The sequence below is a fragment of the Chiloscyllium plagiosum genome, unplaced genomic scaffold, assembly GCF_037043375.1.
Source record: "Chiloscyllium plagiosum isolate Xiang-an unplaced genomic scaffold, Cpla_swu_hap1 HiC_scaffold_6, whole genome shotgun sequence".
NCBI classification, from domain to species: Eukaryota; Metazoa; Chordata; class Chondrichthyes; order Orectolobiformes; family Hemiscylliidae; genus Chiloscyllium; species Chiloscyllium plagiosum.
Window position 1 is genome coordinate 104201406 of NW_028270144.1, and position 16795 is coordinate 104218200.

A 16795-nucleotide genomic window follows, 5' to 3' on the forward strand; every position below is an offset into this window, starting at 1 on the left:
TTACAACGAAAAGGCAGATAGAATGGGGCATTTGGGCAGTGGCAATTGGTAAACGCCAATTATGGTATATAGAGGAACCTCGATTATCCGAATATCAATTATCCGAATATTAGACTATCCGAAGGACAACTCGAGGTCCCGATAGAAACATTACCTCAAAGACATGTTCCCAACACTGATTGTGTCTTTTGTTTACAGTGATTAAAAGTGAACTCGGCTTATTGAAATGCTGCTGAGAACATTCCTGGACATCAATGGGAGCCCAGGCACCATCTCCAAATGACCTACCGCCCGCTCTCTCTTTTTCTCTTCCCACACACTTTCCCTGGAGTTCTACACAGGTGTGTACCCTAAACCTCCCCTGTTGCCCCACCCCACTTCCCCAGATAATCTCTCCAAAATTGTCCTGTACAGGGCAAAGGTGGAACTTGTCAAAAACTATTTGGAGACTCACCCCCCACAAGGCGACAGCAGCAGTCTTGTAGGTGTCCAGTCTGGCAGCCCTGGAGAGGGAGCGGGGGGAGAGGGAGCGGGGAGCTGGACGGGGTTGGGAGTGGGGCAGAGGGAGGGGTGGTGTTGGATGGAGTTGGGGGCAGGCAGGGAGGCCAGTGTTGGATGGGACTGGGGGGCAGACGTGGGCTCACGTGCGGTTTGAAAAATGTGTTGCTGGAAAAGCGCAGCAGGTCAGGCAGCATCCAAGGAGCAGGAGAATCGATGTTTCGGGCACGGTTTGGTGTGTATCTCCTGAATGGGGAGCGAACTTAACAGAAAACTCCGAGCCCCAGAGGAAAGGCATTGAATCAATTAACTGAATAATCAATTATCTGAACGAAATAGTGCCTGCCCATCTCGTTCAGATAATCGAGTTCCTCTATATTGGGAAACACCTTCTGTTCTCTAATGGCAACCTTGATTATGCTATAGGAATGGATATTTGGGAATTACACTGTAGCAACCAAAATAGACGATCCTCTCTTAAAGTATAATACTTTTACTGGAACCTTTAACAAGATCACTGGCAGACAGAAAGCATATTTTGCACAATTTTATTACCCAACAGAAACATTTAAACTTGCTCTGGGACCATGTGATTCAATTTGCCAACTGGATTTTTTTTTAATGAACTACCTAATTCCTTGGAACATTCTGAAAACTTCAAATACTAGGCATTTTGTTTAAACAGCTCAGAAGTTATTACAGTTCCTGCAAATTCTTCCAAATATTTAGTTGCTTAAAACACTTTTTAAACTTCAAAACACACAAAAATTGGGGTTAAGTTGTTTCTAATTTCTCATTTGAGACATCACTGAAAGATTTGTATTCTCTGGAAATTGCTTTTGCAAGTTGCAAATGCTGAAGGCTCATTTGATAAGAAAACAGGTTCAATATGCAGTTGAACTAGAGACAATATTAAAATTGACATCCAGTACAGATGGGATCAGACTTGTCTCACTGTCATGTGCTGCTCTTCAGGATATTTGAGACATGAAAGGAGAGTGATATTAAGTCTGCATTTTTTGTCTTTCCAAAAGAATAATTTATGTATGAATTTATAATAACTCTCAAGATTTAATAACCACTGATTTGAAAGCAAAAGTACAAGTGGGATGCTAGGCCTAATTGTGCCATTGCTTTTTTTCCTATGCTATTCTTTGAAGACAACTTAAACCATTAGCTTTCCAAAATGAACAGAACAAAAAGATTATGCTGAACTAATGGTAAGTTAACAAAAGAAACTTGAAAGAAAACTTTACTTTGTTACTAGATAGTTTAAATAAACCATCTTAAACAATTAAAAGAAAAGAATCATTATGGAAATCTCATAAATGTAATCACCTAGCAATATGATAAGCCTGGAGTCATTCGTTCATAAATAAACTACATATTTTTAATGATATTGATTTTAAAATAAGTTCACAAATGAGCTTTTGAATTACAATACATTTTGGAAAGTTTTGAGTGGTGTGAGGTAAGTGCAATATTTTTAATAGCAAGATACCCTGAATGATATTATTAAAGAACTGCACTCTCCAAACTTAAGTACAACAACTGATCCTGACAGTAACATTCCATCTTTCTAGGTTTTTATTTGGAGTCTTCATCCAAAAACTAAGCTGATTTTTAAATTTATTGTCTGTGTTATAATTTGCTGCCCTACACAGGCATATACCAACTTTCCTTTCCAGCAATTTCCCTTTATTTTTCAAATTTTACTTGATGTTTATTTTAAAATTATTTTGCAAGGAAAAAATGTGACATTGAGCTTCACATACAACCCGAGGGGAACTTGGATTACACTATACTATTATAATAAATTTTATAGAATACAATATATATTGAAGAGACTATATGTTTCCAGTATGAAGTGAACTTGAACAGCCTGAAACCAGTTCCCTTATGAAATAAACACAATTTGGGTCATGGTCACATAGGTTAGCAATTCAATTCAAAGATAGCTGGTAATGAGAGTTGAAAAAGATCAGCATAGTGCTGATACTAATGCAGCATCATGTCCTTCAGAAGTTGAGGTAGATTGGCGGAACAGCGTAAAGTTAATTTTGCTGTGATCAAACTGTTCTTTTAAATGTGCTTGAAGTTGATACTGATTCAACACTCCTCAACTTAGCGAGCAATAATTATTTGACAGGCCAATAACTATTTTATATTGTAAAAGCATCAGCTTTTCAAACTAATTAAAGGTTAAAAAATCAATGTTTGTAGAGCTGATAGCATTTCTATGACTTTAAAATGTTACATCCTGCAAAGCACTAATTTTTGCAATACGCACCTTCAGATTTTGCACATTGTCAAATATGATTACAGAGGTCAAATGAAAAACTGACAATTCAAAGTGGCACTTGGGTACACTGTAAATACATTATACATATTAAACCCTTCCAACTTGGGTGATCAAGCATTGAATTATAGAGCTGATGGTTCATCATCATTACTGTAAATTTGGAATGGTAAACCAGTCAGTAATATCTATGCTCTTACATCCTAAATGAAGTGATGTCTGATAAAGTGAATGCCACCCATTATACCAAGTATCTCTATATTTAAAAACCAAATCTGAAGAAATTAAGTACCATGGGTGAGATTTTACTCAAGAAAATTGTGAATAGTTTACGTGCTCTCCCCGTATCTATGTGGGTTTCTGCCAGATGCTCCGGTTTCCTCCCATAGCAAATGTGGGGTTACGAGGATAGGATGGGGAGCTGAGTCTGGGTGGGATGCTTTTTGGCGAAAATCTAATGGGCTGAATGGTCTCTTTCTGCACTGTAGGGATTCTATGATTTTAGGAAGGGCATTGAGTGTCAGCCATCTGGACAAAGAGATGTCTGTTCATCTGTTCAATTGGTTTCTTTTGATACAGTTGTCTGACAGCCTCTCTATAACTGCTTGATTGCTCAAGGAATAATAAATGGACCCAGGCTATCAGAGCGCTGTTTACTCAGTTCCAAACGGGAATGCTAGGCTTTGCTTGACTGACATCTTCAGTAACTTATAATAATCTGACCTTTCCTTGAAGTAGTTTTTCAATGCCAGTGTGTTTATTTGGACAAGATTATAAAAGATAATGTGGAATAAAAGTTTTTCAATAGGATACTGTTTGATTGATAAACTGTAGGAATGTAAAGGGTTAAGATTTTCATAGGGAATGCTGAATGCCAACTTCTTTATTTGGTTCCTTACTCCAGACTACAATTCCCCTAAGCTCTGGGCTCCTGAAAGGAAAGGTAAACCACAGCTCCTACAAAAGTTAGCCCAACTCCATTAAGTATTGGGGGGGATCGGAAAGGCTCACCTTTAAATAAAAGAGTGCATGTCTGGGAATGCTACATACCTGCTTGTTATACCCTTACCCTGTTGCTGGCAAAAATGGGTGAGAATCCAGAATTCTCACAGAAGCCCATAAAAATCCATACCAACAACTCCACAAAATAAACAGCATGGCAAGGTCAACTTTCTTTCTAGCCAAAGCTGAATGGATAGTAAGATTTTTCAGGAATTTGATAAAATGGCAGTCACGTACCTTTGAGAGAATTATATAGATTCTATGCAATTCTACGTAACAATGTTATAAATGCCTACTTGAACTACACCATCCTCAATGCTTACAAGGTTGTATATTGTAGCATATCCTTTTACCTGAATGAAATGGAAATTGTTGCTTAGCTTCGCCTGTGTGAGCATCCCAAATTATTGTTGTCTGAAAAAATGAAAGAAGTTTTTAGTCTCAGATAAAAATATGGTGGACTGGACTGCAAGATAGTCTGATGAAAAAAATAAAACAGCAATCAATTACCAGTTATGCTTCTCCTGAGTGTTATAGTTTTTGTCTTCACAGAATAGGACATAACTGGAATGCAATCTTAGAGGAACGTAAACTCAGAAGATGGGAAAATCAGTTAATCTAACAAAAATGTCCAATATTTGCTTCTCTGTAAATTATTACTGCATTTCATTCATACCTTATCAACACCTGCACTGAGAATATAATTTCCCTTCTTGTTCCACTTTAAAGCAAAGATGGGCCCTTTATGTTGTCCGAGGGTGCTTGCAAGGTTGCCTGAAAAAAAATTAAGTTTACTGGAAAATTTGATAGGAATCTACAGTGCTAAAAGGTCAAATATTCAAACTCATAACTTACCATCCTTCGTCCATATTCTTGCAAATCCATCGTATGATCCTGTGGCCAACAGTGTTCCATCACTCTGGAAAACAAACACATCATGCTGGTAGTTTCTTCCATCACTAACACACTTATAACAAGGAAAACAGGCGGCATTAAATATGATCCCTTTAATGCAATAAATACTGCAAAGTAAATCTCAGGATGCAAAACAGTTACTGGCCAACACTTGGAGAAATTAAGGAAAGAGTGTGAATGCATGGTCAAAACGATAAGTTTAAGGATGTTTTCGAAATAGCAAACTGGAGAGATTTAGTGTGAATGTTCTAGTTGATAGAACAAAACAGCTGAGAGCCCAGACTGCAGAGGGAATGGAAAATGCAAAGGAGGCCAGAGTTGCAGGAGTAGAGAGAGCAGACTGACACACAAGATTAGAGGTTGCAGACAGAGACCATGTGAACCATGGAGGTACCTGTAAAAGATGACAAATATTTTCAGCTCAATGCAACAGGAGGCCAATTCAAGTCAGAGAGAATAGAGTGATAGATGATCACCAAATTGGGGAAGTTGCAAGATATGGACGAATTGGAGTTTATATACTGTGGAACTCACAATGCCAGCAAAATAAAAAAATGCTGTTGATGACTCAAGATTAGATGTAGTACAAGTCAGTTGTATTGCAGAAATTCTGGATGATGGAAATTATATAGCATTTTAAATTTATCTCAGAATTTGTACTGGGGACAGTGTGGAATTATTGTGGGATTCTAGTGGGGACTGAAGAGGATGAGCTGGATATTACATGATCCTGTTGGGTGTGCTTTTGGCAGAGGCTATGAGCATCATATATAATAGGTCAGATGCCCAACCCATCACAGTCCCGTTCGGGCCAATTATATACAGGATGGATATATACTGGAATTGACAGCCCATCCAAAATATGTTAAAAAAAATTAATAGTCGATCAATCTTGCTAAAAACACAAAGTGATCCTGATAATATATTGCCCACGCCAAACTACAACTGGTGTGGAGAGTTGAATGGCATCTCATTTCTAAAAGCCTACATGGAGAATTGGTGTGTAGGTGGCCTCATTCAGGAGAAGAGCTAACTTCTGCAGTTAGCCAATTTAGTTCTCCTGCAGAATGTTAAGCTGCTGGATATACTTCTTGCAGAGAGTGGTTAGCTCTCTGTTCCCCATTCTGTAACTTTCTACCTCACTATTCCAGTCTTATCAATGTTATGTCCACCACTGATCCTGTAATAAAGTGGAGCCGGAGACCTGGTATGGATAAAGTAGAGTAGGAAATCTTGTATTGATTAAGTGCAGCAGGAAATCTGTTAATGCTGTGCAAGGGTAAACCAAATATTGGGTAATTTTAAAATAAAATGTGAGACCCAATGCTAGGTAAAGTGGAAAGGCAGATCAAGAGCTGCCTTGAGTAGATTCAGAAATCAGGTACTAAATAATATGCAATAGAACTCTAGGTTCTGTAGAAAGTGAAATAGGAGGCCAGTCACAATAATGCCTTTACAATAAGTATTCACTGCTTGATCTCTATTGAGCTATTCACTTCGGAAAACTAAAGCTAAAATGTCAAATTTTCCCATTATGTAGGTGAAGTGCTATTTTCCCAACCGACCCCTGCCTAATACATCCTACGAAATGGGCGAGAATTTGCATTTGTTTTGATTTTAAATTTAATTCAGCAGTCTTGCCAACTCTATTCACATCACATTAACTGATCCCTTACAAAGGGTATCATTAGCATCTTCACTGCAGTGTCTAGTGCTGGAATTATGCCAGATTACATCATAATTGCAGCTATGCAGAATGGGTGTGGACTATGTAGCATGCACACTCATAACAGTAATGGTTAAGATCAGTCATGAATTTCACCTTTAGCAGGGGAAATTCATTTAATACAGTAAATCATATTAGCTGTATTATGGTTTAGTGCATCATGTTTGTTTTGACTCATCACTGTGGGATTAAAATATGCATAGCTGTTATTTTTCTCGCATGCTGGTTCAAAATTCACTTCCACACGTTGATTTAAAATTTTCTGCACTGTTTTCAACCTCCTTTCCTTTGCTCCTTCCTACACGTGTAATTTTCTATAACCCTCCAAACTATCCATGCTCTTCCAAATCTTGTCTATTAAGCTTCCCTGATGTTGATTGTACCATTACTGACAGCCATGGCTTTTACAAAATTTGAACAAGAAATCACTTCAATATTTAAGCACTGACAACAAATCCTAAATGTATGAAAAACTAATTACTGACTCTAAGATTAACTTGTTGGTTTAAAAAAAACCCAATGAGTTAAGTTGTAAATATAATTGCAAAAAAAATTTTGTAGTTCATAATAATTGGCTGATCTACAAGTAATCTACCTTAGAAAATCAAATTTGCAAGAGGTACAGTGTTAGAAAGTGGCTGATCATCAAGTTTTCACCACATGGGGCAACACATGAATGTTTTTTTCTGTATTGCAAATGGTCCTTTTCATGCCAGAATAATACAAAATGACACCATGCATTATTTTGTAATCATTAACCTTCAAAGGCTACTTATTTGAGAGCATTATATTAGATTCCTAATGAGGTTAAGGTGTACACTTCTGAAAATTAAACATTGAGTTAATGGTTAATAGGTTTCCATTAGAAGGAGTCACAAAAGGATAACTAATTGGTTTTATGACCATAGCAACTTACATTCCAGTCAAGTGATGTAACATCCTTATTGCTAGGAACATCTTGCCCGCCTTCTCTGATACAATGCCTTAGTACTAATTGAGTGGGGCCACTGTTGCTGTTTCCATTGAGGTTCCATATCCTTGCAGTTGAATCTCCAGAACTACAAATGTAAAAAGACACTTGTTAAAGTTTGTCCCACACTCTTTCTATAATAACTGTTTCTAATTTGGGGATTTGGCATTTTTTAAGCAGTGATGACTCACATATTAATGTTAAAGTCTCCCAGTGTTTAAGAGACAGGGAAATGGCAAGCACTACAGATAAATACTGTTACACCACTAGATGGCAAGGTGGTGCCATAGGTAGTTGATTACAAATTTAGTGCTCCCAATCTTGGTCACCTTGTAGTGGTGAGACAAGTGGACACAATCTGCAGAAAAATTACATAATATTTGCATTGACCACACAATGATGATTAATTTTATTTTACCTAAAACCTTTCCTAATTATTGCATATTTGAAACTACACAGCTAATATTTCTGCTTGATATTTTTCATTGGTTTAAACATTAACTTCCTATTTATCTGCTTTTCTGCTGTGTTTATCTAGTACAACAAATAGCTTTAGGGTTTTTATCCCTGAAAGTTCCAATTAATGGCTTATTTCATTTTTATGCAATAAGCCAACAGCATTATTTCCAACAATTTAAATTGAAAAAGCATTCGCATAGTCGAGATTTTTAGTCACATATAACAATACTATCAAATTAATTTGACAATACAGTTAATAACTTCTGTTTCCAGATTTCGACTTCTACTCCTTTAAAAATATTAAGATAAATGAAAACTATAATGTCATATACGTTCTGTATAACATCTTTAATTGGGTGCCACTGAAATTATTAATTTAATTATTATGTTCAATCACTTTTAAGTGGTTTATGCTATGATAACAACCTAAATTAACGTGCATGATTCCAAAAACAATTAGCCTCCTTGCATCCCATAGAAGTGAATCTACTGTATGCAAACTCAGCATTTCACTCCATAATCTGCATTGATCTATTATAACAACATAAACACATTTGAAAATGCATAGATGTCGGCGATTTACTAAATATGCACAAATTAAGTGATCTTGAAATTCCGTCCTGTTTAAATTGAGTATACAGCATGGGGAGATAGTGTTCATCTCGATACTTAGGCAAACAAAGTCATGAGGAGAAGATAAAAAGATTAGTCATATTATAGTACAAAACGAATACTTCTGAACTGAAGGCATTTTGTCAAAACCTTTCATCTTGCAGTCATTAGGACAATTTACAAGAACTACCATTATAAAGGGGTAGCAGTTGCAAAATAATCCCAACTGTCTGAAAAATGATGCTGACAATAAAGTTAAGATTGCTGGTTGACTTTGCAACATGGCACCCCATTTGTTTGTACTGGAAATCAGACAGGTTAATGCACAGGGCCCGATTTTCCACGCATAAACAACCTGCACACACACTTGTGCCTGATTCAACTCAATAAAATAGGTGACAGCTATTCTCCAGATAAATTCTTGGACCATTGCCTGAATTAATCAGAGTCAATTTGCCTATTTTAAATTTAAACATAGCTTGACAGTTAATGGTCAGTCATCATTAGTTGGTGTGTCCTCCATTGACCAATCAAGAAAGTACTTTCCAACCAATACAGGTCAAATGTTGTTTACACTTAACATAGACAATTCTTGTGAACTGTCTTGAATGTGCAAGATGAAATGCTTGATCTATGTAACATTACACGTTATAATGAGTCAGGCATATAGCCAGCACCTACTGATGGCTGCACACGCGTCTGGTGGTGGGGAAGGGTATGGAAAGATAGAAATGAGACTATATTGGTAACATATAAACTTAAATCTCTCCAAGCAACCCTTGGCACCTGTGGGAAGAAGTCACTGAGTAGGTTAATTCCACCACACACTACTTTTTTATTCACTCATAGGTGTCACTGGCTGGCCAGCATTTTCTTTTTATTCATTTGTGGGATGTGGGCATAGTTGGCTGGCTCTGCAATATATTTCCAAGTCAGGACGGTCAGTGGCTTCATGGGAAATTTGCAGTTGGTGATATTCCCATCTGTCTGCTGTCCTCGTCATTCTAGATGGATGATATTAAGGGTTTGGAAGGTGCTGTCGAAGGATGTTTGGTGAATTTCTGCAGTGCATCTTATTCATAGTACATGCTGCTGTTATTCTGCTTTGGGTGGTGCAAGGAGTTGATGTGGTGCCAATCAAGCAGGCTGGTTTGTCCTGGAATGTGTCAAGCTTCTTGAGTGTTGTTGGAACTGCACCCATCCAAGCTAGTGGGGAATATTCCATCACACCCCTGACTTCTGCCTTGTAGATGGAGAACAGGCTTTGGGAAGTCAGAATGTGAGTTACTTCCCATAGTAGTCCTAGCCTCTAATTGGCTCTTTTAGCTACTGCGTTTGTGCAGTGTACCCAGCTGAGTTTCAGGTCAATGTTAAACCCAAGGATTTTAACAGTGAGGGATTCAGCGATGGTAATACCAATGAATATCAAGGGGGGAATGATAGATTGTCTCTTATTGGAAATGGTCATTTCCTGGCATTAATGTGCTGCGAATGTTACTTGTCACTTGTCAGCCCAAACCCAGATATTGTCCAAATCTTGTTGCAATTGGTCATGGACTGCTTCAATATTTGCAGAGTCACGAATGGTGCTGAACATTATGCAGTCACTGAAGGGCATCCTCACTTCTAACCTTATGATGTAGGAAAGGTCTTTGATGAAGTAGCTGAAAATGGCTGGGCGCAGGACCTCAAAGAACTCAGCAGAGGTGCCTTGGAGTTGAGGTGACTGATCTCCAACAACCACAACCATCTTCCTATATGCCAGGTATGAATTCAACTAGTGAAGAGTTTGTACCCGGTAACCCAATAATTCCAATTTTGTGTGGGCTCCATGATACCACTGTTGAATGCTGCCTTGATGTTAAGAGTTGTCACTCTCACTTTGCCTCTGGAATTCAGCACTTTTGAAACAAGGCTGTAATGAGGTCAGGAACTAAATGGCCTTTCTGAAACAAAAATTGGTCATCACTGAGCAGGTGCTGATTGATAACAATATTAATGACAGTTTCCATCACTTTACTGATAATCGAAAATAGACTGATTGAGTGGTAATTGGCTGGGTTGAATTTATCCTACTTTCTGTGCACGGGACATATCTGGCTAATTTTCCACATTTTCAGGTAGATTCCAATATTGTAGCTTTGCAGTATCCAGTGCCTCCAACTGCTTCTTGATATCACATGGAGTGAATCGAATTGGCTGAAGACTGGTATCTGTGATGCTAGGGATCACTGGAGGAGATTGAGATGGATCATCCACTAGGCACTTCTGGCTGAAGATTGCTGGAATGATGCGATGGGCTCTTCCATCATTCATGATGGGGATATTTGTGGAGCCTCCATCACCAGTGATTTGTTAATTGTCCAATACCATTCAGGACTGGATGTGGCAGAACTGCACAGCTTAGATCGGATGCATTGATTTTGGGATCGCTTAGCTATATCACTTACTGCTTCTTGTTGTTTGTACGCAAATAGCTTCACCAGGTTGACACTTCATATGTAGGAATGCCTGTGTTGCTTCTGGAATGTTCTTCATTGAACCAACTTGTTGATAATGGTAGAGTGAGAGATATGCTGGGCCATGAGGTTGCAGATTGTGCTGGAATAAAATTCTGCTGTTGATGGAGCCTCATGGATGCCCAGCCTTGAGTTGCAAAATCTGATCAAAGTCTGCCCATTCAGCACAGTGATAAAACCATAAGACATAGGAGTGGAAGGAAGGCCATTCGGTTCATCCAGTCCACCCCACCATTTATTCATGGCTGATGAGCATTTCAACTCCACTTTCCTGCACTCGCCCTATAGCCCTTAATTCCTTGTGAGATCATGAATTTAGCAGTCTCTGCCTTGAAGACATTTAACGTCCTGGCACCCACTGTGCTCCGTGGCAATGAATTCCACAGGCCCACCATTCTCTGGCTGATGAAATGTCTCCTCACTTCCATTCTAAACTGACCCCTTCTAATTTTAAGGCTATGTTCACGGGTCCTAATCTACCCACCTAACGGATATAACTTCCCAGCGTCCACCCTTTCTAAGCCATGCATTATCTTGTAAGTTTCTATTAGATCTCCCCACAACCTTCTAAAATCTAATGAATACAATCCCAGGATCCTCAGCCGTTCATCGTATGTTAGGCCTATCATTCCAGGGATCATCTGTGTGAATCTCCGCTGGACACGAGCCAGTGCCAGTATGTCCTTCCTGAGGTGTGAGGCCCAAATTTGAACACAGTATTCTAAATGGGGCTTAACTAGAGCTTTATAGAGTCTGCTTTTATATTCCAACCCTCAAGATAAATGACAATATTACATTCGCTTTCTTAATCACGGACTCAACCTGCAAGTTAACCTTTAGAGAATCCTGGACTAACACTCCCAAATCTCTTTGTATTTTGGCTTTATGAATTTTCTCAATGCTTAAAAAATAGCCCATGCCTGTATTCTTTTTTCCAAAGTGCAAGACCTCGCATTTGCTCATGTTGAATTTCATCAGCCATTTCCTGGACCATTCTCCTAAACTGTCTAAATCTTTCTGCAGGGAGAAAGTGAGGGTTGCAGATGCTGGAGATCAGAGCTGAAACATGTGTTGCTGGAAAAGCGCAGCAGGTCAGGCAGCATCCAAGGGGCAGGAGAATCGACATTTCGGGCATAAGCTCTTCTTCAGGAATGAAGAAGGTGTGCCAAGCAGGCTAAGATAAAAGGTAGGGAGGAGGGACTTGGGGGAGGGACGTTGGGAATGCGATAGGTGGAAGGAGGTTAAGGTGAGGGTGATAGGCCGGAGAGCGGGTGGGGGCGGAGAGGTCGGGAAGAAGGTTGCGGGTCAAGAAGGCGGTGCTGAGTCCGAGGGTTGGGACTGAGATAAGATGGGGGGGGGGGGGGGGGGGAGGGGAAATGAGGAAGCTGGAGAAATCTGCATTCATCCCTTGTGGTTGGCGGGTTCCTAGGCGGAAGATGAGGCGCTCTTCCTCCAGGCGTCGTGTTGCCATGGTCTGGCGGTGGAGGATGCCAAGGACCTGCATGTCCTTGGTCCAGTGGGAGGGGGAGTTAAAGTGTTCAGCCACAGGGCGGTTGGGTTGGTTGGTGCAGGTGTCCCAGAGGTGTTCCCTGAAACATTCTGCAAGTAGGCCGCCTGTCTCCCCAATGTAGAGGAGGCCACATTGGGTGCGGTGGATGCAGTAAATGCTGTGTGTAGAGGTGCAGGTGAATTTGTGACGGATATGGAAGGATCCCTTGGGGTCTTGGAGGGAAGTGAGGGTGGAGGTGTGGGCACAAGTTTTGCATTTCTTGAGGTTGCAGGAGGAGCCTTATCTTCACCATGGACATCCAGTCCCTGTACACCTCCATCCCCCAACACGAAGGCCTCAAAGCCCTCTGTTTCTTCCTTTCCCGCTGACCCAACCAGTACCCTTCCACTGACACCCTCCTTCGACTGACTGAACTGGTCCTCACTCTGAACAACTTCTCTTTCCAATCCTCCCACTTCCTCCAAACCAAAGGCGTAGCTATGGGCACCCGCATGGGCCTCAGCTATGCCTGCCTCTTCGTCGGATATGTGGAACAGTCCATCTTCTGCAGCTACACTGGCACCGCCTCCCCCATCGATGACTGTATCGGCGCTACCTCATGCCCCCACGAAGAGGTTGAACAGTTCATCCACTTTACTAACACCTTCCACCCCGACCTCAAATTTACCTGGACCGTCTCAGACTCCTCCCTTCCCTTCCTAGACCTCTCCATTTCTATCTCGGGCGACCGACTCAACACGGACATTTACTATAAACCGACCGACTCCCACAGCTACCTAGATTGCACCTCCTCCCATCCTTCCCCCTGTAAAAACGCCATCCCACATTCCCAACTCCTTCGCCTCCGCTGCATCTGCTCCCAGGAGGACCAATTCCAATACCGAACAACCCAGATGTCTCCTTCTTCAAAGACCGCAATTTCCCCTCAGACGTGGTTGACGATGCTCTCCACCGCATCTCCTCCACTTCCTGCTCCTCCGGCCCTCCAATCGCCACCAGGACAGAACCCCACTGGTTCTCACCTACCACCCCACCAACTTCCAGCTACATCGTATCATCCTTCGTAATTTCCGCTACCTCCAAACAGACTCCACCATCAAGGATATATTGCCCTCCCCTCCCCTATCAGCGTTCGGAAAGACCACTCCCTCCGCGACTCCCTCGTCAGGTCCACAGCCCCCACCAACCTAACCTCCACTCCCGGCACCTTCCCCTGCAACCGCAAGAAATGCAAAACTTGCACCCACACCTTCCCCCTCACTTCCCTCCAAGGCCCTGACGGATCCTTCCATATCCGTCACAAATTCACCTGCACCTCCACACACATCATTTACTGCATCCGCTGCACCCAATGTGGCCTCCTCTACATTGGGGAGACAGGCCGCCTACTTGTTGAACGTTTCGGAGAACACCTCTGGGACACCGGCACCAACCAACCCAACCGCCCTGTGGCTGAACACTTTAACTCCCCCTCCCACTCCGCCAAGGACATGGAGGTCCTGGGACTCCTCCATCACCAGACCATGGCAACACGACGCCTGGAGGAAGAGCGCCTCATCTTCCACCTAGAAACCCTCCAACCACAAGGGATGAATGCAGATTTCTCCAGCTTCCTCATTTCCCCTCCCCCCACCTTATCTCAGTCCCAACCCTCGGACTCAGCACCGCCTTCTTGACCTGCAATCTTTTTCCTGACCTCTCTGCCCTTCACCCTCACCTTAACCTCCTTCCATCTATCGCATTCCCAACGCCCCTCCCCCAAGTCTGTCCTCCCTACCTTTTATCTTAGCCTGCTTGGCATACCTTCCTCATTCCTGAAGAAGGGCTTATGCCCGAAATGTTGATTCCCCTGTTGCTTGGATGCTGCCTGACCTGCTGCGCTAAGTCCTTCTGCAGCCTCCTCAGTACTACCTGCCTGGCCACCTAACTTCGTATCATCGGCAAACTTCGCCAGAAAGCCCCCAGTCCCTTCATCCAGATCATTAATATATAAAGTGAACAGCTGCGGCCCCAACAATGAACCCTACGGGACACCACTTGTCATCGGCTACTGTTCCGAAAAAGAACCTTTTATCCCAACCCTTTGCCTCTGTCAGACAGCCAATCCTCAATCCATGCCAGTAGCTCACCTCGAACACCATGGACCCTCACCTTACTCAGCAGTCTCCCATGAGGCACCTTATCAAAGGCTTTGGAAGGCTCTATAGATAACATCCACTGGGTTTCCCTGGTCTAACATACTTGTTACCTCTTCAAAGAATTCTAACAGGTTTGTCAGGCACGATCTCCCCTTATTAAATGCATGCTGACTTGTTCTAATACGACCCTGCACTTCGAAGAATTTAGAAATCCCATCCTTAACAATGGATTCTAGAATTTTACCAACAACTGAGGTTAGGCTAATTAGTCTATAATTTTCAATCTTTTGTCTTGATTCCTTTCTTGAACAAGGGGGTTACAACAGCAATTTTCCAATCATTTCGGACTCTCCCTGACTCTGGTGCCTTTTGAAAGATCACAACCAATGCCTCTGCTATTTCCTCAGCCACCACCCTCAAAATCTAGGATGTAGTCCATCGGGGCCAGAAGATTTATCAATTTTTAGACCTTCTGGCTTTTCTAGCACTTTCTCTTTTGTAATGGCTACCATACTCAACTCTGCTCCCTGACTCTCCTTAATTGTTGGGATATTACTCCTGTCTTCCACTGTGAAGACTGACACAAAGTACTGATCAAGTTCTTCAGCTTTTTCCTTATCTCCCATCTCTAGCCTTCCTGCATGAATTTGGAACGGCCCAAAGTCTACTTCTGCCTCTCGTTAATTTCTTATTTGTTGAAAGAAACTTTTACTATCATTTCTAATATTACTGGCTAGCCTACGTCCATATTTGACCCTTGCCTTCCTTATTTCTCTCTTTGTTATCCTCCGTTTGATTTTGTAGTCTTTCTAAACTTCTGATTTTCCAGTGCTCTTGGCCACTTCATAGGCTCTCTCTTTTTCTTTGATACATTTCCTGACTTCCTTTATCAGCCATGGCTGTCTAATCCCTCCCCAGATAATCTTTTCTTTTGGGATGAATCTCTGTACTGTGTCCTCTGTTACACCCAGAAATATCTGCCAATGTTGCTCTACTGTCTTCCCCGCTAGGCTCTATTTGCAGTCAATTTTCGTCAATTCCTCTCTCATGCCCCTGTAATTACCTTTATTTAACTGTAACACCATTACATAAAATTTTGACTTCTCTCTTTCAAACTGCAGACTGAACTCTGCCATATTATGGTAGCTGCCTCCTCAGAGTTCCCTTACTTTAAGGTCTTTTATAAAGACTGGCTCATTACATAGCACTAAGTCCAGAATAGCCTACTTCTTTGTGGGTTCCATCACAAGCTGTTCCAAAAAGCCATCCTATAAGCCTTCCATGAATTCCCTTTCTTTGGATCCAACGGCAACATTATTCACCCAGTTCACGTGCATATTGAAGTTCCCCAATGATTACAGTGACCTTGCCTTTCTGACATGCCCTATCTATTTCCCGGTACATCTTGCGCCCCTGGTCCTGACCACTGTTAGGTCGTCTGTACATAACTCCCATTATGGTATTTTTGCCTTTGTGGTTGCTCAACTCCACCCACATAGACTCCACATCATCTGACCCCATGCCATTCAGTGCCATAGATTTAATTTCATTCTTAACTAACAAGGCAACCTTGCCCCCTCTGCCCACCTCCCTGTCTTTTCACTCAGTTATAAATCCTTGGATGTTTAACTGCCAGTTCTGAAGTCCCTGCAATTATGTCTCTGTGATACCTACCACATCATAATCATTCATGATGATTTGTGCCGGTAATTCATCTACTTTGTTACAAATACTACGAGCATTCAGGTAAAGTGCTTTAGTCTGCCTTGAACTTAAACCCTGCATACATGCTAATCTGCTGCTTATGTTTCTACCTGACTCCATACACCCTGTCGCTTTCCCTTTCCCTCCCCACCCCGACTTACAAGTTTAAAATCCTCAATTTTTCAAAAGTGGTAGTTTATAGATGCAATGAATTGCCAGAAGTAGTGGTAGATACAGGTACAGTTACAACGTTAAAAGGTACTTGGACAGGTATTTGAATAGGAAAGGGTTAGAGGGCAATGGGCCAAATGCAGGCAAATGGGACTTGTTTAATTTAGGAAATACGGGTCCATGTGGACGAGTTGGATTGAAGTGTGTTTCTGTACTGGAAGATTCTATAACATGATGGAGGATATTCTCAATATGAATGTGAACTGTGTCTC

The 16795-nt window shown here is 41.4% G+C and overlaps 1 protein-coding gene across 11 annotated transcripts in view; it reads right to left on the reverse strand.

The window, feature by feature from the left end:
- LOC122550838 (F-box-like/WD repeat-containing protein TBL1X) overlaps positions 1-16795 on the reverse strand; it is a 399517-nt gene that overhangs the window by 27868 nt on the left and 354854 nt on the right. For all 11 annotated transcript variants that reach the window (XM_043692156.2, XM_087988307.1, XM_043692157.2 and 8 more), the window contains 4 exons: positions 7357-7498; positions 4655-4718; positions 4476-4573; positions 4153-4213 (listed from right to left, as the gene is read on the reverse strand). In XM_043692156.2, coding sequence (XP_043548091.1) covers positions 4153-4213; positions 4476-4573; positions 4655-4718; positions 7357-7498 — 365 coding nt within the window. The remainder of the gene's footprint in view (positions 1-4152; positions 4214-4475; positions 4574-4654; positions 4719-7356; positions 7499-16795) is intronic.